Source organism: Eptatretus burgeri, chromosome 9 (assembly GCF_056783735.1).
Source record: "Eptatretus burgeri isolate ZD-2024b chromosome 9, Ebu_testis_v1, whole genome shotgun sequence".
NCBI classification, from domain to species: Eukaryota; Metazoa; Chordata; class Myxini; order Myxiniformes; family Myxinidae; genus Eptatretus; species Eptatretus burgeri.
Genome location: NC_140969.1, coordinates 103771889 through 103796352, shown reverse-complemented (window position 1 = coordinate 103796352; position 24464 = coordinate 103771889). Strand labels below are relative to the sequence as shown.

Sequence of the window (24464 nt, the reverse complement as noted above, 5' to 3'; positions counted from 1 at the left end):
CTTGCCGAGTTTCGGAGATAATGGTATAGGCGATTTCCATTAGCGGCGATATTATGACGTCAACTTTTTTTCTAGGAAGAATTTCCAAAATCGGAGATGGTTACTGCCTGCGCGTAGGCTTTCTGCATATACATGGCAAGTTTAACAAAGATCCGATGAAAACTCTGGGTTGTGAAACAAAAAATGTCAAAAAATAGGAATGACGTCATAAAAATTGATATGACGTCATAGTGATGTATCATATGTGCGATAATTCATTTCTGCTGCTAATGCCCTGTTCGATTCCCGCAAACAGAATTCAAAAAGCTTGCCTAGTTTCGGAGATAAATTTTTAGGCGATTTCCATGAGCGGAGATATTTTGACGTCATAACTTTTTTTTCTTGGAGGAATTTTCAAAATCGGAGATGGTTACTGTCTGCACAGGATATTTTTTACATACATACGCCAAGTTTCAGGAAGTTTCGATGAAAACTGTAGGCTGTGAAACAAAAAAGTCCACAAGAACAACAACGTGAGTAAGACTTAGAGATCCTCCACGAGGATCTAATAATAGTGAAGATCACTGGTCCAAAGGGTTGAAATGGTCTAAAGTGTCTAAAGGGTCTTTGAGATCTAAGGGTTATAAAGAGTGTAATGGGGTCTATAGGATCTAAAAGGTCTTCGGGCTCTTTGGGTTCTAAAGGGTCTTAGGGGTGTTTAATGGTCTTCAGGTTCTGAAGGGTCTTAGGGTTCTGAAGTCTTAAGTTTATAAAGGGTCTAAGGAGTCTTAGGATTATTAGGGGTCTTCAGGGTCTCAATATATTGTTACGGTTGTGGGGGTAGATGGAGAAATTTAATAGTAAAGTTAGGATTGTATAGAGTTGCTTGGTCCGTAAACGTGTAGGAGGCATCTCGATGTAAATGAAATAAGGAAACTGTGAGCTTAAGTGTTACATGTCACCACACAGGGGGTGGTGCTGTGTTAATTATATGGGGATTAAGGCCAATTTCCCCCACTACGTAATTGCCCGCATGACCCTTTCCCTATGTTTTTGTATTTCAAGACCGACAATAAAGGGGGATCACGTCCTTAAAACAACTACAACCGAGCCGTACCTCCAAGCGGGTAAGAAGCCCTGCATTCAAGGGTGACGGCTGGCGAGACCACACCCCCGAAGTGGATGATGAATGGGTGTGACGTCACAGAGCGGGTAGAAGGAAAGTGAGGTTCAGAGCAAAAGTTGGGAGAGGACACAGTTGGTGAGAGGAGTGTGGCTGAGATGGAGGATCTCGTTTTTGCTCTCATCTCAGCACGACGAAATGGCTGCGCAATTCCCGTGTTCATGCTGATGAATTTGCAGCGTGCTGGGCAAGACGCTAGCCATTCCTGTTCGGCCGAGTCGCGAAGTTGTATGATTATGAGAAAGAGAGGAAGAGGAGTGCACCTCTCAGCGAACTCGTCCTTATTCCAATGTGTGTTCCAGGAGGAAGGTGGGAAATCATTGTGAGCAGACCTCATGTAAGAGAGGAACATTCAGTATATTCGTTCATGAGAAGAAGCCGCACGGCAGTTGGTGAGCCCTGGTGTGGAATAACACCTCACGAAGTACCTCATGTACCGATCCCACACAGAGAGCAGCTCGGCGCCATTTTGGGCGCATCTTCCCATGCTGGACGAAGTGGCTCGATCACAAAGTTCAATCGAGACCATCCCTGGACAAAGCTTAGTGCCAGAATAAAGGGAGGATTTTCTTTTCTTTCATTTTCCCCTTGTCTGTATTAAAGTCCGTGGGTTGAGACGTCTTGACTTTAGGCTTTAATTTACCTCGCGTTTTATTATTACACTTTGAATTACTGCCATTGTAATTATTTGGCATATTTTCATTAAATCCCCAGGTTTATTTTAAGTTACTGGTGTCTATTTGTCATGGTTTAGAGTATAAACCCCTTGTGCTGTGTGGGCATCCATCTGCTCTGCCTTTGTTGCCCTTACCCTCCCAGGCACGCCACAATCTCCGAGGATCATGTGTTCGCCCCTCAGGAAAACCGCTCGGCGATCCGGCCTGGATGGTGTTAATCGCCCATTCACCACAATCGGGTCGGGGGAATTAACGTAACCGCCATGGCCGCGACAACATATAAGGGTCGAATAATGTAATTAATACACATAATTACATTCTGTGCGGACAAACAGACAATCAGAAAGACAAATGGACCCAAATGCAATACCCGCTCCTCTGGCGAGGGGTAATAAAGGTGAAAAGTGAGGGCGGAAGAAAGAAAAAGTGAGGACCTCGGCCGACTTTGCACAACATGATGAAGGATGGTTGTGGACGCTTAGTGCGAGTTGTGAAATCAAATGCCCTGTGAAATTATGTACAGCATAAAGTTCCTATATTTTATGTTGTAGTACTTTACCATAGTGTCATTATAATCAATGCTGAAATGATTATTGTGCAGGTATCGACAATTTTGGCATCCCAGATGCAGAGTTGCAGATTTTTTGCTCATATCAAGAAAACCCTTCTACTTTGTCCATGTTTTACTGTGACTTCCGTGGTACTACTACAATAGTGCAGCAGCACATATGGTTGGATGTTGGCACAAAGGCTAATCTTTCTTTTATTCTGTGTCTCAGGCCAGCTGTCGTTCCATCTCACCATTACTGCCTTTCTTCCACCAGCTGTGTGTGCATGCTACCTGCTACTGAACTCTGTTCACTGCAGCTCTGTATACAGAGCAGCTTCATCCAACATGGATTTCACCTGTATGTGATGATTTCAACTATAACCATGCTAATCGGCTTGGAGTTGGTAACTCTCCAGCCAGTCACAGCACTGCAGCAAAGGACTTCTGCGACTCCATGAGCCTAACCCAATCTATGAACCTCTTTCCTTCTGGACCTGGTAATAACCAACTTTCCTTCAAATAACTCTTGTTCGTCTTTTTCTCCACTTGGTTTATCTGATCATGTTCTTGTGAGAGTCCACATGTATGTGGCTGTTGTCAAAATGTTATCTCAGCGCCAAAGAATCTGGCTGTTCGTTCAGGCCGACCGGCAAGAACTGTAAACTGCGTCTCACTTCATTATTGGCATTCTATCTCCATCATTCCACACCAGGGCTCACCTTCATATTAATGCTGCTCTTGGATTATTTCACACAAGTTCCTCACATACACATCTTTATCCAATTTTTTTCTGTCACTGGCATACCCATCCTCTCACCTCAGGTCCAACGAATATTGTGTGAGAGATTCCTTTAAACAACTTACCCCTTATTCATGGAAGGCCAATCAAACTGAAAGCAATCTCAGGTAATTCCACAAAGCCTGCCACAAGTGTGTGTCCACTCTCATGAGAGCTAAGCCACCTCAAGTCTGAACTTTCAAATGTGTCTCGTTCTTCACGTTCCTGGTGGCGCCTGGTTTTGGATTCCAGCTTTGCTATATGATCAGCGTACGGGAGGTCACGGATTGATCTTGAAGTCCATCAGTTCAAAGAATGAATCTTTTCCAGTGCCTGGCTGTAGAAATGGATCGTTGGTTCATTTTGACAATCCTTCCAGAGTGACACTGAGATTTATCATTTTTGAAAGACTCAGCTGCTGTCTGCCTGTTGGTGGTATGGGGATGCCAGATATTGATGGAATAAATAATGTAGAGTTATGTGCAAAAAGAAGGAGAGGTTTTGCAGAGAATCAGAGATGTCATTTTGTATATGAGGAATGGAATTGGGCCCAATATGTAGTCTTGGGGCATTCTTGCAGCTCCATTGGGAGAGGAGAGGATTCCATCAGTAACATCATGTTGACTTTGAGAAAGGAGGAAGTCAGAAAGTTAGGGATGAAAATGGCTTTGTATGCCACAGGCAGTGAGATAATCAAGCAGAACAGGATGCCAGACTGTGTCAAAGGCCCGAGATATGGACACAGTCATGACCTCTTGAGATGTAGGGCCTGTACCTCGCAAATAGAGAAGCAGCAGCATGTCCATCGTGGAGTGACCCGGAAGGAATCCAAACTAATGGTCAGAAATCAGCCTGTTATGAAATGATGAAAAACTTGACGTCAGAAGCAATGATGGATTCCATGACTTTGCCCATTGTTGGAAGTAAGTTTACTGGCCTTTATTGTGAATATGAGTGACATTAGCAGTCTTACAGAAAGACAAGAGGCAGCCAAAAGTGAAGGACAGACTGAAAGGAATAGGCAAAGGAAAAGCAAGAGCAGCAGACCAGGATTTGAGAAAACTGGCACTGTTGCCATCTTGGCCCATCGCTGATGCGAAGTAGACGCTCACCAGAACCTTTTCAGCTTCTCTGGGAGAAAGACACAGAGTCCAGGATGTAGTGGGCATGATGGGGGTTGGGGGGGGGCGTAAGGTGGGGACACAGTCAGATGGGGTCTTCCGCCTATTTGGATAATTTCTTACCTGTCAGTCAAGATGTGTAGCCGAGACAATCATTGGTAACTCTCAGAAACCGACTTCTCCACTTGATCAAGTTCCATCATCTTTGGTTATTTCCTTACTTTCAGTTATCTCTTCACTTACACCAAAAAGTTATGAATTTCTGCATTGTTGCACCAACAACATTTCCACCCTCATTTAAACAAGCCTTAACAAACCCCATGTTGAAAATGACCTTCACTGCATCGGAAGGATCCTCAAAATTACAAACCTCGTTCTCTTTTATTTTGAAGATTCTGGAATGTGCAATTTCCAATCAGCTTCTGGAAACCCCATAATTCCTGCTTTAAACGGTTATAAAACACGAACAACGTCCTCCTGCGAGTCACAAATTAGATGTTTCATAAGGTATCAAGCAACATCAGCAACATTTTTGCTACATAAGGGAACATAAGGGACAAGGTATCAGCAACATTTTTAACACTTCTAGATCTATCATTTGCTTCAAACACACGTGACTATAGTATGCCACTCAACAATCTTCCACCCAATTATTGTGAATCTCTAGATCTGCCTTTGAATGGTTTAAAGTCTATCTTTCAGATTGTACGTCGACTGTAACCAATGCTGGTTATTCATTCGACCCAAATCATTTTTCCATCTGTCAGTGTTAGCAAGGGATGTGATTGGCCCACTGTTGTTCTCTCTCTATCTGCATCCACCTGGTACAATTTTATGGACTTTAATTGTTATACTGATGCTACCCAGAACTATCTGTGCATTTAACCTGATGCTTGCTTCCACAAATCTGAATTCCTGTCTCTCTGCAATTCAAACACAGATGTCCATGAACTTTTTTCATACTCGTTGGTGTGGACACTGACGTGCTGATACTGTCTCTCAATCAAAAATATCCAACTACAGATCGTCATACCTGGGGATTACCACCTGACCTCTACTTGTACCCTATCCTACTATCTACGAGAATCGTCTAAAAAGTAACGGGACTGAGCCTGCTGTGTGCTCCTCTTACACAACTTAAATGAACAGGTTGCGTCACAGTCTTTTGCAACATTCCAGCAATATATATGATTGGTGATGGTTGACTGCGCTCATTGTGTGATTTTTTTTACAGGTCGTGCTTTACACGTTGTCTTGTCTGAGTCGTCGTGCTACGAGTCATGAGCAGAGAGCCAATCTGAGGTTTCTTGCCAAGCTTGGCAAAACACCTTCTGAATCCTTCGCAATGCTGCAGTAAGTCTACGAGGAAGAAACGATGTCACGTACATGTGCATTTGAATGGTACAAGAGGTTCAAAGAGGGGACAGGAGTAGGTTGAAGACGATCCATGGTCTGGAAGACCTTCAACGAGCAGTACGGCAGACAACATCGAGCGTGTGAAGCAGATGGTGCGCGCAGATCGTCAACTCACGGTGCAGATGATTGCTGAGGAACTTTCCATCAACAAGGACACTGTCTGGAGCGTCATCACTGAAAATGTCGAAATGCGCAAGGTGTGTGCAAAGATGGTCCCCAAGGTGTTGTCATAGGACCAGAAATAGCAGAGTCACTGTCTGTCAAGACATTATCGAGCGCCTCAAAGACGATCCAGACCTGCTCGGAAGAGTCATTACTGGAGAAGAATCATGGATATTCGAATCCGATCCCGAGACCAAACGGCAGAGTCGTCAGTGAACAAGTCCGGCATCACCAAGACCAAAGAAAGCAAGAATGTCGAAGTCGAAGGTCAAGGTGATGCTCATCGTGTTTTTTGACATCAAGGGCATCATCCACTTCGAGTTTCTACCACAGGGTCAAACAGTGAGTCAATACATGTACATGGAGAACCTCCGGCACCTCATGAGATCACTCCGGGACAAGAGGAGGGATCTGTGGGAGAACAACACCTGGGTGCTCCACCATGACAACGCCACTGCTCACAGTGCCCTGAGCATCCGACAGTTTCTGGTGGAGAGGAACGTGCCAACTCTAGAGCAACCCCTGTAATTCACCAGACTTGGCCCCTTGTGATTTTTTTCCGATTCCTCGAGCTCAAGGGGGTGATCAAGGGGACCCGATTTCCTGATGTGGAGGCCATCAAAAGGACTGTGACGACCGAGCTCTGGAGGATTCCAGAAGAAGCCTTCCAGGGGTGCATCAAAGCGTGGAAGAAGAGCATGGACAAGTGTGTGAGACTGGAGGGAAACTATTTTGAAGGGGACAAGCTGTGATTTCAATATATTTTTTGGAATAAAATTTCTGTGAAGTCAGTCCCATTACTTTTTAGACGGACCTTGTATATGAATAAATGTCAGTGTGTGTGTGTGTGTGTGTGTGTGTGTGTGTGTGTGTGTGTGTGTGTGTGTGTGTGTGTGTGTGTGTGTGGGTGTGTGTGTGTGTGTGTGTATGTGTATGTGTGTCCTCCAAAACTCCAAAACTATGAAACCTAGCAGCCTGAAACTTTTCATGCATACTAACGAAATTCCAAGGTGGTGCATGAATGAAAACTGGATGTTAGGGTTAATTAAAACACCCCTTTTGATGATAATTAAATGGCCTTATTTAATTATATCCTTTATCAAGGCACACCCTCAGTCACCTCAATCTCCCTCGCTGGGGTCTTAATTTGCCATTTTGTTCGGCCTACTCAATGATGCCTGAGTTGCAACAGGCAGCACCGATTTCTTCACGATAAAGCGCTCAAAATGTTTTTTTTTCACTTTCCTCACTCATATCATTGAATGCCTCATCTACAGTACAAACATAAGAATCACTGTATACATCACTGATGTGAGTGCTATAGTTTTCAAATGAGGTTGGAGAGATTTCATGCATTATATGATGGCGATTTTCCACGATATACTCTCACAAACTAATTAAAGTATATAATGGAAATATAATTTGCGTTTGGTGGATCAGATCATATGGCTGAAATAACTCGAAATCTAGAGCGAAATCTGAAAATGTTAAGAAATCGGCGATGTTTAGTTGTTTTTTTTGTGGGTATGTGCCATTACCAATCAGCCTGCTATCACTTGCCAAGCCAGCCGTTCCTTATCAACCATTTAATTGGAGTGCTTGCTTGAGTACTTAACTCACTTGCCAAGCGCCCTCGAGTCGATAGTGGTACAGGTCATGTCCCGATTGGGATGTACAGTCAGCAGTTGTTACAAGGTAGAGGAACATAGATAGCACACACGGATGTGGTACATTTGGGTAGATTTGGTTCTGTAAAGGGACTCTCCATGGGTGTGTGTGCATACTACCTCCATGCTTGGTTACAGGTGCTGTGGTGGAAAAGTTTCATCCCGTATCTAATGATGATGATGGGTAGTGGTTTTAACTTTTAACCTCAGCAGCGTATGAGCGATCACATTTTCCTTTGTCCTTGTGACTGTTTCTAAAGCAATTAGTTATTTTATATGACTCGGTGTGCTTTGGAAAGGTTATATGGTTTCTCTTTGTGAGTTTCAAAGCAAAAACACATTTGATAAAACCCGATTTCCGAGCCATTTGCCATATTAACATGTTTTCTAAATTACAGAGCCAAATTTTTTCCACCTGTCGCATGACTATTGGCAGCTGTTTATAAAGATGAATGTTTATGCACATCTCCTTGAAACGTCGACAATGCAATGTTATGTTTTAAAATTTACTTGTTGAGATTACCCCAAAACAAGGGTGAAAGCTTGCTGATATCAGCCAAGCACTAAATATATGTATACTAGTAAAGGTGCCCGTCTTGGAAGGGCGTCACTGGCAACATATGGTAAAAGACAGATAGCATGAATGTATTTTAAAAAATATATTATATCATTTTTATCCATTGATTATCATTCAGGTTTTTCCCTTCGACTGTCCCGCAGTAGCTCCACTTCGATGACATTACCACGTAGTTTAATGACTACACAACGTGTACCATTCGTGAGTTCCGGAGGATCCATAGAGCGCATTAAAATTACAGGGCACCCTACTTTAAAGTGATCCAAAAGGCTGGATCAGTTTCGTCTACATATTCATATGTTGTAGAATTTAGCTGATTCTGAAACTGTTAACAGCATGTCGATCGGATGGTTCTGTGATTTTCCACGGTAGTAAACAGAAGTACGACTTAAGCCTGTACGCCACTATGTGGAGACCCGAGGACTTAATATTTCACAACAAACTAAAAACTCACAAAATTTGAAGATATTTTAAATAAACAATTTATTATAATATCAATGAAATATCATTTTTATCCATCGATAATATGAATTGTTCTGTACAGCTATAGTTGTTCTCCTGGGATCTGCACATCCATCCACAATCTATGTTCTAATGAAGTGCAGTAGGAATAATAAAAACAGCACCGTGCGGGAGTGTAGGTAATCTCTCCAAAGCTCTCGGAAAGCCTTAAAATGCATCACGATCGGTTTGATTGTGAACAGATATACGGACGGACGGACGGACATCGACACCGGTTTTATTAGATCATCATGAAGGTACCGCTTGATATTACGCATTGAAATAGAGATATGAATACTCAAGTGAGTTTATAATATGCCTATGATTGATAGCTTATTGACAGCTCAATAACATGAGCAATTTACTATGGCGTATAGTGATTAATAATAACATACTCTACAAAAGGTTTTACGAAGTCATCTTAGTGGTCCTCTAAAAAATGGGAAACATTTTTATTTCTTTTTTGTGCAATAATTCCTCCCATTTTGCAAATGGAGAACATGAACTGTTTAACTACCATAATCATCAAAACAAATTTTGAGGGGCCTCTTAAGGAAGACAATAATATCATTACTATACATGTCAAAGTTTGTTTCATTTCATGTAGTAACAAAAATCTGATGGTGGAACAAAAAAAAGTGGTGTGCCGAAATATAATATATATATATGATTTAACTACCATAATCATCAAAACGAATTTTGAGGGGCCTCTTAAGGAAGACAATAATATCATCTATATTAATATTTCGGCACGCCCCTTTTTTTGTTCCACCATCAGATTTTCCACCATCAGATTACTATACATGTCAAAGCTTGTTTCATTTCATGCAGTAACAAAAATATGATGGTGGAACAAAAAAGGGGTGTGCCAGAATATTAATATAGATAATAATAATATTTAACTACCATAATCATCAAAACGAATTTTGAGGGGCCTCTTAAGGAAGACACTAATATCATTACTATATATATCAAAGCTTGTTTAATTTCATGCAGTAACAAAAATCTGATGGTGGAACAAAAAAGGGGCGTGCCGAAATATTAATGTAGAAGATATATATATATATATATATATATATATATATATATATATATATATATATATATATATATATATATATATATATATATATATATATATATATATTGTGTATGTTGTTCATAAAGCCTAACATATTCTCTCTGCTCACTGCCCTACCCCCATCGATCTATCTATCTATCTATCTATCTATCTATCTATCTCTCTCATTGTCTGTCTGTGTCCCACCCTTGCTCCACCCCCTCCTAATTCAGTGCAGCACCCTCCCTCCTCCCACACACACACATATATATATATATATATATATATATATATATATATATATATATATATATATATATATATATATATATATATATCTCTATCTCTCTCTCTCTGGACAGTGGTTATCTCCATACATGTCTGGACGGTGGTTATATGTGGACATGTCCGGATGGTAGTTACTGTATGTCCAGACAGACTCTCCCCTCACACTGCTTTACCTGGACCTCCCCTCACACTTCCTTCTCCTCTCCTCACCCCTCGTCACTCCCCCACCCCTCTTTCTCCCTCCTCTTATTCTCCACCTTGTATTCCCGTCAGCAAAGTGACGGGTGGTATTTGCTCGTATTGAATCAGGCATTTATCTGTGTGTACGTCTGAAAATCATAGAAAAATAGAGAATTCATAGAACACGTTAACCCACGTAGTGTTCAAGTATATATTTCAATTTAGGTAAAATGATTTTAAATATTTTTAAAATTCCAGAAGTTTAGCACTATTGAAGCAGTCTTATACATTACCCTCATTCAACCCCATATGTGACACGTCCAAATACTGCTAAACGGAAAGGTTTTGAAAGTGCAAGGTGATTTGTGTTGAAGAAATTACTTGAAAGTAATTTTCAGATACAAGTCCAATTATATTATTAGTTTGGCTATAATTATCAGGAATATGAATTTAAGTCCAAGAGTATGCATGACAAAAAAAGAAAGAAAAAAAAAACTTGCCGGGAAATATCGGAAATACACCATTTTAAAGTTGAGCGACATCTGTGTCCCTTGGTCCTTAAAGGGATTAACAGTGGTTTTGCACTGAAGGGAAAACTTATAGGGAGGGCATGATGATTGTGAATATGACAGCTCCGAATATGCTTCACTTGGCACCAAAATGGTGGTTGTATGATTTTTTTTTTTCAAGTTACAATTGTGGGTAGATTCAGGCGAGCTGTCCAACCAATGGGTGGAAAGGAGCATCACACACACACACACACACACACACACACACACACACACACACACACACACACACACACACACACACACACACACACACAATTATATAGATGAGCAAGCACATATTTCCTAAACAAAGAAGATAGAAAGCAGCCTTAGAATGTAGAACTTCCAACCTTGACAAATACTTCGGCGGTTTTCAAAATTCAAACAGTTTCATTTTTTGTTTCGGCAATTGAATTATGTCTATATAAATTACTTCGTCATTCTTATGTGTCCCTTAAAACGTAAGAGTCTTCTGTTTAAATGTTTATTACATCCTTCTTTCTATTCATTCAATTAAATTGTGATGGGTTTCCATGATTGGAAATTGGAGATGATGGAAATAACATACTGGTGGATAGCCTGAAGGAACTTGCGCTGGTGCCGCCGCACCCGAGCTGGGTCTAGACGCTTCATGAGCCTCGTGTGCTTGTAAATGAGCCATGTCTCACGAAGCACGTTTGCTGCCGCATTCTTTATCTATTGGGACACACAATTACAAGCCATGGATTACAGAAAGAACTAATTTCAGGTAAGGTTATGGCTGGTGCATAGAGCACATAAAACAGCATGCAAGAGATTTAATCACACTCATTATTGACGATTTAGATGTGTAACTTCAAGCATTGCTTTAGCTGCTCAAATCTTACTGTGGTCTCAGGGCAATTTGAACTCGAAGAAACTTACTGGTCGTCTAAAACCAGCTCATTGTCATTTATCATTTTTGTTCAATTAAATAAAACCTGAACACAGATTCATCAACACCCTCCACAATGAAAAGCATGACATCTCTCTGTAGTCTATGCTACATATCACTGCCGCTCCACCTCTTGTGGATGGCTCAAAGAAAATGGTTTAATAATGTGTGTGTGTGTGTATAAAATTGTATTACATAGATTTAGATTACCGCATTATTATAAATAAATAAATAAAATCTCTCAGGTAGCTGTATGTAAGGAGGTGTGTGTGTGGTTTCTTTTTCTGGATGAGGGTCATAAATATAAGCACTATCAATTCCCAAAGGCAGCTCTCCAACTTTCATTTATTTTCTGATGCTGAACTTGTTGCCTAATGCTGCCATTTGTCAATCTTGCACTCTATCCAACGACAATTACCACCAATAAACCAGAAGCATTGCTCAACTCTGTGCTCTGGCCTCACAGTTCTTGTACAGCATCCCAACTCCACTCAGGAGTCTTACGAGATTGATAAGCTGAATGACCTTCTTGTGATTTTCACTTTGTGCTCATTCCTATTGTCAGTGTTTTACTGTTGAAAACTCAAAAGATCTTAAAATTGATTCATGTAGTCTGTCACACTATCTCCTAAAGGGTTGCGCAGAAATTCACCAAACTTGGTTCGTTTGGCAAGAATGTGCAGGAAGCAGTATCCTTTTTGGCCCCGTCCCCTAAGATCCTAGGGTGGGGTCAAAAGGTCAAATATCAAAAATTGTAATTACGGATACCATTTTAAAAATTATTTAATGAAACTTTGTATATGCAATCAACATTGAGGGGTGCATGAAATATGTAACGATTTTTTTTTTTAAGATTTGACCCTCGGTTCACGCTCCATTAACGGGGTTGGGACTTGGATCACAGGGGTCAAGACAGAAGATTTTTTTTTCACTCAAAATTTGATATTGGGTGATTCCTGGTGGAACATTTTGCCATCTTTCAACTTTGCTTTAGGCGGGAATCGTGGGGATTTGCAATGGCTCGCCATCAACTTCACTCTCGTTATACTTTGTTTCTTTTTTCATTACCTTCTCCCATATCTCAGGTCAATGAAAGCTTGAAACAATGAGTATGAAAGTGACAAATGACAACAAAAAGTAATTAAAACAAGATAACATCAGACATAATGTGCCAATATTTGACATGATCCTCCTGAAAACTAAACATCAAGTCTGTTTCTTCACACTGAGAACAGTGGGTTTTATTTAATATATTTTTCTACATTCAAAGTCCAGACAAGAACTGTCGAGTAAATTTAACACAAGGCCATTGAATTGCATCCCATCATAAAAGGAAAGTGTACAATGGGAATAAACTTGCACCATTCAAACAACTGGTGACAAGAACCCAAGTGAAAGAATATGAAACTTGATACTGAAAATTACATTGAAAAACAATCTAATTTGGTGACCTGTCCACATCGATGATGAATTAAATGATTTTCCTTGGAAGTGTGTTTGTGAAAAGCGTTATGTAATACAGTCCAGGGTCATATACAAGCAGAAAACCATGAAGCTGATATGGAACCTGATGTTTGTCTCTACAAATGATTTTGGTTCAATGTACACGTTTTCCTGTGAGTATGTTCCCTCCCTTGGTTAAATAGTAACACACAAGGTACCAGAGACACACCCTTTTTATCTCCTTTCTCAACCTTATCTTTATCCTTTTCCCTCTTTCACAACCCACAATTCCTGACATGAGTAAGAAAAAAAAAATCTCTGCAAAGTCATGCGGACACCCAGGATCAGAAGCTACACCATAGCACAGACCATGCAGGTAACCTGAAATATATGTTTTTGCCGACACACCGCCCAAATAAAGGTATGCTTGAGAAGAACGTGTTGCGTGCTTGGAACAAGATCACCCAAGAGGAAGTACTCTGCTAGTTGTGTGTGAAACAGCTGTTCAAAATAGCTGGTCCACAATTGAGGTTTTGAACCATTTAATAAAATCATACGAGGGACCATTACACCCCTTCCTACCTAAAATCGACACAGTAAATTATTTTTTAATCAAACTAGAAGGGCGCTCGCTCGGTAGGGCGCACTCCTCCGCCATGTAAGTCCTGATTCACGAGAACATATCGGGCCAAATACATTTTTGAAATATCATTCGATACAGTACTATATCATTTATGGCCCTTTCTCTCAATGGTGAAGAATCACATTCAAGCTCAATAATTCTCATATCCAGATCCAGATCCGGATATTCACTGAAATCGAATCAATTTGACTTCCAGTTCCGGTTCTTGAGCGACGGTGGCAGCTATTCTTCAGGGCCTCCGCCGATTTTCTCAAAAATAAGTTTTCCCGCCGTTTTCGTCGTGTCTTTACTGTCATTTTGTTATCCCTGTGTTTACTGCATGTTTCTAGTTCAGTCTTGTGTTAAAACTTGTGCTAATTGTTGAGTTGTTGAGTTTTTGACCTCTTTTATGTCGGGTTCCTTGAGGCCTACCCTTCTTCCTATTTATGTGTGCATGATCGTGTTTATTGTATTTTCTCCTTATTACCATCAGCTTTTTATTTTCTCCACTTTTCCCTCCACCCTCCTTCTATCCCGCTCAACTATATCCTCTGTTTCATGTCTTCAAATATCAAAAAAATACAACAAAAAATACCTTTTACCTCACGTTGTACCCCACGTGACTTCTTGTACCGACTCTTCTTCCTCGTTCTTCTGCCAATCTACCATCTACTTTTGTCAACCCACATTCACCATACACCTTCACGATTTTTTCTTCAACCTTTCCTTGACCTGATCCTAACCTTACCTAATCTTAAAAAATAAAAATAAAAATAAAAATCTTTATTCTTTTAACCTCTCGACGCCACACCTCCTGCAACCACATTTCTCCATCCACTCTTCTTCTTCTTGTAACTTTTATCAAACTTCGAGCTTCCTTCTGCATTTGCTGATCCAAATTCACCAACACCTAAACGATTTTTATTCAACCTTTTCTTTACCTAAACTTAAGCAATCTTTATCAAAAAAAAAATAATAATAAAAATAACAAAACGGTCTCTTAAAATGTTCCAACTTGCTCTTTCAGACGTGTGGTTCTCGGTGTTGTATCATAATTCACTATTCTTGTTCTTCTTTTTTAAAAGGCTGTTTTCATTTCGACCTTTCCTTCATCCTGTGTCTAAAACATCCCACTGTTACAACGTTCCTGTTCTGCGTTCTCTTAATTCACCTTTACTGCATCCCTCACATGTCAGAATGAAAATGTTTGAGTGTCATCTTGGGATAAATTGATCAACAGAAAAAAAGTTGATGACGTCATCGGCCACGTGGTTCGGCAGCCATTAAAAAAATTTAAAAAAATGAAAATCTTCTCTGAAACGGCTGAACAGAGAGGCGAAATTTTACAGGTATGACCAGCTTTCTATGAGGAACAAAAAGTTCCCCGCCTATGACATCATCGGTCACATGGTTTGGCAGCCATATTGGATTTATCCAAAAACCCATAAAAATCATCTTTGCCAGAACAGCTGGCCAGATCGAGGGAAAAATTCACACAAATGTTCCCCAAGCCTTGGGGATACCAGGGTGTTCATGAATAATTGATAGGTCACATGGTTTGGCAGCCATTTTGGATTGAAGGCAAAAAAAAAACTTTTAAATTGTTTTTCTTGAATCGCCGCATCAATCAACGTGAAACTTCAAAATTATGATCTAGTAGTGATGGAGAATATGTTTTAAATTTCAACCTCATCGGACACACGGTCTGGCAGGCAAAATTATTTTTAAAATTTTAATCTGGGTTCTTTTTTAATTTTTTTTAAACAAGGTTCACTTGGCTGCACTTGGATGGGTTTGAGGGTAGAAGAGGAGCAGTTGAAACCTGAGTCCTATGCAGGTTCCTCATGATGACTTCATCTTTGCTTTTTGATTGTTCGGGTTCCTTTTGATGACTCCAATGCAGTCCCAATTTTATTTGGTCTTCCATTTGATTTGAAAAAAAAATATATATATATATATATATATATATATATATATATATATATATATATATGTTTTTAAAATCCCATTCTGAATTAAACTCAACAAAGAGGACGTAATGGGTCAGGTGTCCAATCAAAGCAGGGTTGCATCAAAATGGGACGTCTTGGTACCTGATCATCACTGCCAGCAGTGATAAAGAGGCAGTTCTAGTTTTAAGAGCGTACATCGAAAACCGTTCAACGGGAGGAATTGAAACTTTCCCACATGTTACATGACCTTCAGGTCATAATCTGTAGCCTGTACCAACAGTTGGTGGTCTTTCTGTTTCTCTGCATCTTGATTGAATATTCAGCAGTAAGGGTTTGAAATTTGATAGGGATTGCCATTTGACCCTTTACCTCCTTTCTGGACTGATTACATCTTAGACAAACAGTGGAAGAGAAGAGTGTAGCAGAATGTTCTGCAGTGTCTAACTTTTTCATCATTTTTACCCCTGCTGGAGAGGGTATTGTATTTGGGTCTGTTTATTTGTGTGTCTGTTTGGCTATCTGCACAGAAGGTGAGTACGTCTATTAGTTACGTACTATTGAAATGTGACCAGACTTGGTTGAGTAATCGTTAGAGCGTTTGCTCCGAGTCCGGGAGGTCGGCATCTCGAACCCCGGCCGAGTCTTACCAAAGACTTAAAAATGGGATGTGCTGCTTCCTTGCTTGACGTTGAGCATTTAAAATGATAGAGCATGGACAAACAATGCTGGGAACACAATGGTAAACCACCCAGAATAACACTTGCCAAGCAAGAAAGGGAGGGAGAGAGGAAGGAGGGAGAGAGGAGGGAGGGGGAGAGAGGAGGGAGGGAGAGAGGAGGGAGGGAGAGAGGAGGGAGGGAGAGAGGAGGGAGGGAGGAAGGGAGGGAGGAAGGTAGAGAGGAGGGAGGGACAGAGGAGGCCACCAATTTCAAAACACCCTTTGAAACATCAATCCAACAGATCATATAAAATGAAATGATTGAACATATCATCATTCCTCTGTAAAGGGAATATAAATAACAATTCAGCCAGAGTTGTAAGTTCGAAATATGTCTGCAAAAAATACAACAAACAAGTGTGGAAGAAATAAAATTGATTATATTCATGCATTCTCAATTTCATTATCTTTGTTTTTAACAGTATTAGAATAATGTGTTACTTTTGTACTGGAATCAAAATTACTGTCAGTAAAATGTCTTTTTACAGTCTTTTGATTTCCAGTGATATCGATGACATACAAGCAAGATAAAATTGTATCTTACTAAATCGTATGTGCTTTATCTCATTGAACTATATTATATATATAAATATATATATATATATATATATATATATATATATATATATATATATATATATATATATATATATATATATATATATATATCTAAGTTAGTATTTCCAATGTTTAAATGAAATTGCACTGCTGCTCAAGAGAAGGATGCTTTGCTGCTGGCGCCCATTACCTGATGGTCATTAAATAACTCACGAAAGGCGATTGCAACAGACGCCCTGTTGTCCAAGGATGATTATGTGACAGCATAAAATGGAATGTCGTATTTTGAGAATCTGGTTACTCAATGGTGAACGGAAGATATGACCAAAGTGATAGACTTGTGTCTCCATTCACTCGGCCTCTTCATATTTTGTCTTAACTTTGTTGTCACCCTCTCCTTCTCATGGCCACCTTCACATTCTCAAACTGCAATCATGACCTGAGCATGTCTATCCCCCCTTCCCTTCCAAAGTGGCCATGTCTGCAGTTCCCTTTCTCACGCTTGCCGTTTCCTTCCTCCGCCCCCCCCCTCCCAATTCACCCTTGCCAGATGTTTAGCTCTCATGTCTTTTGCACTCCAGAAAAGTATAAAAACAGTTGCTCTGGGCATTTTGAGCAGAAAGAGGATCGTGTTTGTTATTGCTTGTCTTGTTATCCTTTTTCCCATGCGCATGTTTGTTGTTATTTGTATTTGATGTGCGCTGTTAATAAATGGTTTCAAACTCCGAAAGAGAAGAACTGGATTTCTTCCACACAAGCAATGTTTAAGGTTTTATCATGAGTGTTAGAGAAGCGAAGTATCTGGGATAAGGGAGGGAGGTCTTTATAGGCCAGTACCACATAAACACAGTCTTAGATGGGTATTTCAGTCTATTCTGTTCACAAAGCAATTGATAACAATCAACCAAACAAAGTTATGAACGGAGTTGTACGGAACCAAGTGGGCAGGTTGGGTGTGTGACAAGGACAAAATGATTTTGGTTCAGGTCCGGATCAATTTTGGTTCAGGTCCAGAAGCGGTTATTCAGTGGGAGACATAACTTAAACTGTTCAGCCTGGCGGAGGTGTGCGCTCTCACGAGTGCCGTTCTAGTTGGCCAAGTGAAAGCCATTCTTCTTTTGGCTGGAGGTCCTCAGGAATGGATGAAAGGTCTATTATGTCTGTTGTGTAATACTTCGAGATGAAACAAAATCCATTTCAAGCATACGACCTTATGAGACTTGAATTTAATTTCATATTTGAACTTCACTTTTAAAAATGTATTTTTATGTGTCATCCATTTGAAACCTGTCGGCATTCACTGGGAAATTGCTCAACCACAGCGACCGCTTGCATTGTGATATAATAAATACTTTTCTTTAGAATTATTGTAGTTTGTCTTCAGATATTTATTTCTTGCTTTAATGTATAACCGAGCACACTTTATTGTATACAACACCGAGGCTCGTCGGGAGCTAAAACACAGAACTAACCAGGGCATAAAAACAGTGGAAGGTGGAAAGAAGAAAGGGGGGAGGACGGAGGGGAGGAACAGATCGACAGCATGGGAGAGGGACAAAATAGATGGAGATCTGGAGGACAAAAGGACACTGGGAAAAATGATCGAGCAAGGGGAGTGGGGGTGGGGGGCACACAGGGGGTGAACAAGCTGGATCCAGGTGCAAACTCTCAATCACAGAAGTAGAAGGAAAACTGTGGAAGAAGCAGAAATGGAACAAAAGAAAAAACAAACAAGAGAGTGAGGGAATGGAGCGAAACCCGATAACCTGGAAGCCTGCAAAGAGGTGGGCTTGTGGAGGGTTAATAAGTACAGAAAGAAATCATGGTTATGGATGGGGGATGACATGAGATGGTGGTACACCACTTGCTTGAAGCCCTAAAGGGAAGAGTGGGATTGAATAATCTCCAGAAGACAGTTCCACAAACGGGAGAAAAGTGGAACAAAAGAGTGGGGGAATGTGGAAAGCCTGAACTTTGGGAGTTTAACCAGAGGTTACTGGGAGAACCTGTGCCTCATTAGTAAGAAAGGGAAGATTATAATGACTATCTTTGTCAAACACTGATGACAAAATTTTAAACAAACAAATGTGAAAAGGAAAAGATAAGTGGAGGTAAATAAAAAAAAGAATAAAACTATCACATCGTCTTTGCAATTATGATGAAAAGTAATGGATTTAAGGACCTCTCTGCCTTTGATGAAAAAAAATAATTCAGGAAAAGGTTTGATGGAACAGAGACAAGGGAGGAGGAAGAAAATGAGTGCAAAGGATGATTCTTACGCGTTTTGTGAGCTGTGTATCCATCATGAAATTGTGGACGTGTTTCTCAGCCTTCGTCAACTCCAATTTCCGTGCCACGACTGCAACCACCAACGCGGTGCATCCAGCACCCTGCAATGCAATGCACCCATAATTCATTGCTTGAGAAAGCGGTACCACACGGCACCTTTCATCTGTGGGCCAGCACTGCACCTCAAATTTTACCTTGTACACCTGCAAATGGCAAAATTCAAAGCCTTGAAAATTAATAGCACCTCAAGACTGAGGAGTGCTGATTTCTTTGTCTTTTATAAATTTGCTGTCTGATCTTAAACCGCAAGCTTTATCTACAATGTGCCAATCTTGAGTACAAATTTGATAAAACAATCTTGTGAACCAACTTTGACAAAACAAATTTGATAAAACAATCTCTTTGAAGAGAGAGAGGGGGGGGGAGAGACAGAGGAGGGAAAGGGAGCGAGGAGGGGTGTGGGAGCAAGAATGGGTGGGGGAAGGTAAGACAGTGTGAGGTGAGAGCAAGGGAAGGCATATGTGCGGTGGAGCGTAAATTACAATTCATACCGTCTCATCAAAATAATTGTGCAATGAATGACAGTGAAGATGGAAACAAAATGTCTGAAATCCATTTTCTACCGGTCATACTATAAATACGGCCCCGAGACAAACATCGCCTGGACATGTCCGAAGACAAAACCCACCGGACACATTTGGAGCCAAGCCATTTGGAGACAAGCTCCCGTTCACACAAGTCCAGAGACAAACTCCTGTCCAGAAATAAATAACGCCCTGACACATTCGGAGACAAACACAACCCGGACACGTTGGGAGTCAAACTGTCCGGAGACGAATACCGCCGGGACACCTCCAGCGATAAACACCGTCCAGAGAGGAAAAGAGAAAGAGAAAGAGAAAGAGAAAGAGAAAGAGAAAGAGAAAGAGAAAGAGAAAGAGAAAGAGAAAGAGAAAGAGAAAGAGAAAGAGAAAGAGAAAGAGAAAGAGAAAGAGAAAGAGAAAGAGAAAGAGAAAGAGAAAGAGAAAGAGAAAGAGAAAGAGAAAGAGAAAGAGAAAGAGAAAGAGAGAGAGAGAGAGAGAGAGAGAGAGAGAGAGAGAGAGAGAGAGAGAGAGAGAGAGAGAGAGAGAGAGAGAGAGAGAGAGAGAGAGAGAGACTTTTGAATATTTTTATTACAAAACAATATAATATATATATATATATATATATATATATATATATATATATATATATATATATATATATATACACACACACACATACATATATGTGTGTGCCAGTCGGTGAAAAAATACTATTTAGTGGCAGTACATTAATACTTACAACAATTCAATGTAAACAAAAAATACTCAAAACTCAATAATACATTCCAAAACAATGAAAAAAACTACAGGGATATCAATAAATTATTCTCATGAACTTTGCAAATCCCATCATGACACCAAGACTTAAAAAGTCATCAACACTCTTTTCACTTTTAGAAAAACAAAATTCAAGTTTCAGTCTTGCTGTTATTAAAGCATTGAAAAAAAAACATAACATTGCACATCACAATCGACTTTCCTTTCAATTTCTCTTTCCTCGAAAAATAAATCGCCATTTTTGCTGTGGCAACTAAGAACAAAAATAATGAGTTTACTTGTTCTTTCCACCCGAAAATAAACAATCTTAGTGAGAAGGTAATTTGCATCTTTTTTGCCATGTGGTTCAGCCATTGAAATCATGGCACAAGCCTTGCGCAGTCAACATATGCATGGAACAAATCCTCTGTACAAATGCAGAAAGGGCAGCACCCGGATATGGGAGAAAAATTACTTAACCACTTATTCGAAGGAATGACCCAATGTGCTAGTCTCCACTGTAAATCTCCAGTCCTTTTAGTAACCAGCTTACTGTAGAAAGAGTTCCATACAGGCTCAGATGGGAGTCCTTCCGGCATTAGTCTTTTCCATCTGGCCACTCCCTTCAATGGAGAGTCCTCGAGTAGGACTCGAGTAGACAGTCTATATTGGTCTTTACTGTTATATTTATGAAAAATATTTTTTCCTGAGCTAATGGGGGGTAAATCTCTCTGACTTGGTTGTACAATTAACCCAGGAAACCCTCGGTCATTTGTTGTCAACAAACTTTCTTGGGTCCATCTTAGTTCAAGTTGAGAACTTTTTTTCACAATTTCTCTTAGGATTTTACCAATCGTCCTATTTGACCATATCCTTGTCATATCTGCTATCTCCGGCACTGATTTCCACCCCAACCCGGAATCATGGCGGAGGTGTAGTATTTTGATTATGCCTGCTGCAATAAAATGTTGATAAAGGTCACGGCTTCTAGGAATTGCAGGAAACAATGGGTTGTAAAATAGGGGTTCTTCCATAAACATATTTGTGGCATAAGTTTCCTGCTGGCGACTAACCGAAAGGCTCTGCCAAGCGTTCAAAAGACTCTGATAAAATGTTGAAAGATGAGATATATCAACATGCTGGAGTTTGATCAAGAAGAGTTCAAGGCTGTAACCGAGCCCACTTGCTTGTTGCAAGATGTGACGGGCCAGAAGTTGGCTAAGCAGCTGTTTCTCGTGCATTAAGATCTGAGTGGAGCACAGCCGAAAGGCCATTATGCGGCTTATGTCGACAAGTCCTTGGCCACCTTCAGCCAACGGGCGGCATATAACATTTGGCTGTAACCAGTGAAAACCACTCCAGAAAAAAATCAACCAGTAGTCTTTGAACAGCCTTCAGCAGCACTTCTGGTGGTTGGAGGCAGATAAACTTATGCCACAAAGATGAGGCAACCAAATTATTTACAACTAGAACCCTAGCTCTGTAGGAAAGGTGGGGTAGGGCTCTCTTCCATAGTCCTAATCTTTTTTTAACATGTTCAACCATCCCATCCCAATTTTTGAGGACATAGAATGGGGATCCCAGGAACACGCCTAGATATTTGACTCCCTCTTCCACCCATTTTAACTTTGAAGGCAAATGCATCGGTGGTACTAACCATGTCCCCAGCAGATTGTTTTTAAGACTGGGAACCCATAAGGCTTTACTCTTATTCCAATTACAGTTCATTGAAGATGCCAAGCAAAAGAGATTTAAACACTTAACAAATGCAGAGATATCATTGTCATTCTTAATGACCACAACGACATCATCTGCATAAGCTGATACAACTATCGAAGGAATCCCTGTGGATACAGTTACTCCTGAAAGATTTTTCCTGAATAGAATCAGAAGTGGTTCTATAACCAAGGAGAATAATAAACCAGAAACAGGGCACCCTTGCCTCACCCCTCTGTGTACTAGTATAGGAGAGACGAGCTCATTATTAATTTTAAAAATACTAAATATATTGCTGTACAGTAAGGATACATAGGCCCTAAAATTGGTACCAAGACCACATGCTTCCAACACATGATGCAAAAACATGTGATCAACACTATCAAATGCCTTTTCTAAGTCAAGGAATATTATCCCAAATTCTTTTTCCATGGAATCACACTCCAGCAAATCTCTGATCAAAAAAATATTATCATAAATTGATCTGTTCGGGATACAGTAGTTCTGATCAGAGTTAACAAGATCACCAATTACCATCTTCAACCGACTGGCCAACACTTTTGACAATATTTTGTAGTCCGTACATAATACCGAGACCGGTCGCCAGTTCTTTATCTGTCGTAAGTCTCCAGTCTTTGGTAGAAGAGACACCACCGCTCTTCTAAAACTTAGAGGCAGTTCTCCATTTATCAAAGATGATTCCAGGACATTCAGTAACTCAGGGCCCAAAAGGTCCCAAAACGCCAAGAAAAACTCTGCCGGTAAGCCGTCAATTCCAGGCGCTTTCCCCGAGTTCAATCCAGCAAGGGCCTGCGTTAGCTCAGGCAATGTGATCGGTGAGTCCAAGCTCAGGCGCTGGGGCTCAGTGATGGAAGGAAAGTGAGAAGTTAAAAGTTCCATAGTTTGCTCACAAACAGTATGTTTTGCATAAATTTTTGAAAATAAATCTCTCATGCACAAACGTACATCACTGGAGTTAACAACAATGTTTCCTCTTGAGTCAAGCAAAGAAAAAACGGTCTTTTGTGATTTATTGACAAAATCCATTTGGAAAAAGGATTTGCTGGGAGTATCTAAAACCTTGATGTTGTTTATCCTTAATCTGATTAACATCCCTGCTACTTTTTCTTGCATCAGTTCTCTCAATTGGGTCCTTTTTTCAACTAATATCATTTGGTCCCTCCTGTTTCCATATCTGGCCACTTTACTCTCAAACTGTAAGATATCAGCTTCTAACAGAGCCATTGTTGCATTATTAACATTGGTGACATTTGAAGCAAACTGCTGACAAAACACTCTGATCTGTGCTTTTGCGTTGTCCCACCATAACTCTAATGAAGAAAAAGGCTTTTTTTGAGAGTTGGATAGCCCAAAAGGTATAGAAGCCTTTTTTAAACGAAGTATCTTCAAGAAGATTGGTGTTGAATTTCCAGTACGTACTTTTATGTGAGGGTTGAGGGTAAAAGAGGCCCATGGTAACTAGATGATGATCGGAAAATAAGGATGGAAAGTGAACCGGAGAGAAAACTGCAGTCCTGAAATGAGAGTTTATGTACCACCGGTCAAGTCTAGCAAAGGATGCTTTCCCGTTAGCCCAACGTCTCCATGTATATTGAGATTCGTTGGGGTGACATAGCCTCCATGCATCTAACAAACCTATTGCTGAAAAAAAAATTGACAAACCGGCATAGGATTCAGGGTGAGGTTCTGCTGTATTCCTGTCTAAAACAGGTTCTAAGGTACAATTAAAATCACCCACCCCCATGCAAATACAATCATTGAGATCAATTGAGTGAAAGTGTCTGATTAAAGACAAAAAGAAGGCTCTTCGTTCTACACTCTCACTGGGAACATACACATTGAATAGTGTAAAATGGAAATTATTAATGACCAGTTCCAGAGCTTTGATAACCTCCTGGAAGTGGCATGATTCAGGTACTAGCCCAGGTCTGAATAAAAAGGCCACACCAGCAGAAGAAGAAGAGTAATTACTAAAGAAGCACTGGGATTAAAGAGGCGACACCAATCGTACTCCACATCTTCAGTTATGTGCATTTCCTGGAGTAAAAGTACATCTATATGTTTATGATCAAACAAACTTTTCACTTGAACCTGGCAGTTGTGGCTTGCTCCACCGCCATTCATATTTAAGGTTCCAAAAATGATCTTTTTCATGGTTTATCCAAAGGCTTGAGCGGTTGCTGAGAAATTTCAGTCCCCGCT

The 24464-nt window shown here is 40.3% G+C and overlaps 1 protein-coding gene across 2 annotated transcripts in view; it reads right to left on the bottom strand.

Annotated features, from left to right (window-relative positions):
• The window catches only part of LOC147020805 (small conductance calcium-activated potassium channel protein 2-like), a 224173-nt gene that overhangs the window by 72194 nt on the left and 127515 nt on the right, over nt 1-24464 (bottom strand). For both annotated transcript variants that reach the window (XM_085896434.1, XM_085896433.1), the window contains exons 5-6: nt 19176-19286; nt 11259-11386 (exon numbers count right to left, since the gene is read on the bottom strand). In XM_085896434.1, coding sequence (XP_085752560.1) covers nt 11259-11386; nt 19176-19286 — 239 coding nt within the window. The remainder of the gene's footprint in view (nt 1-11258; nt 11387-19175; nt 19287-24464) is intronic.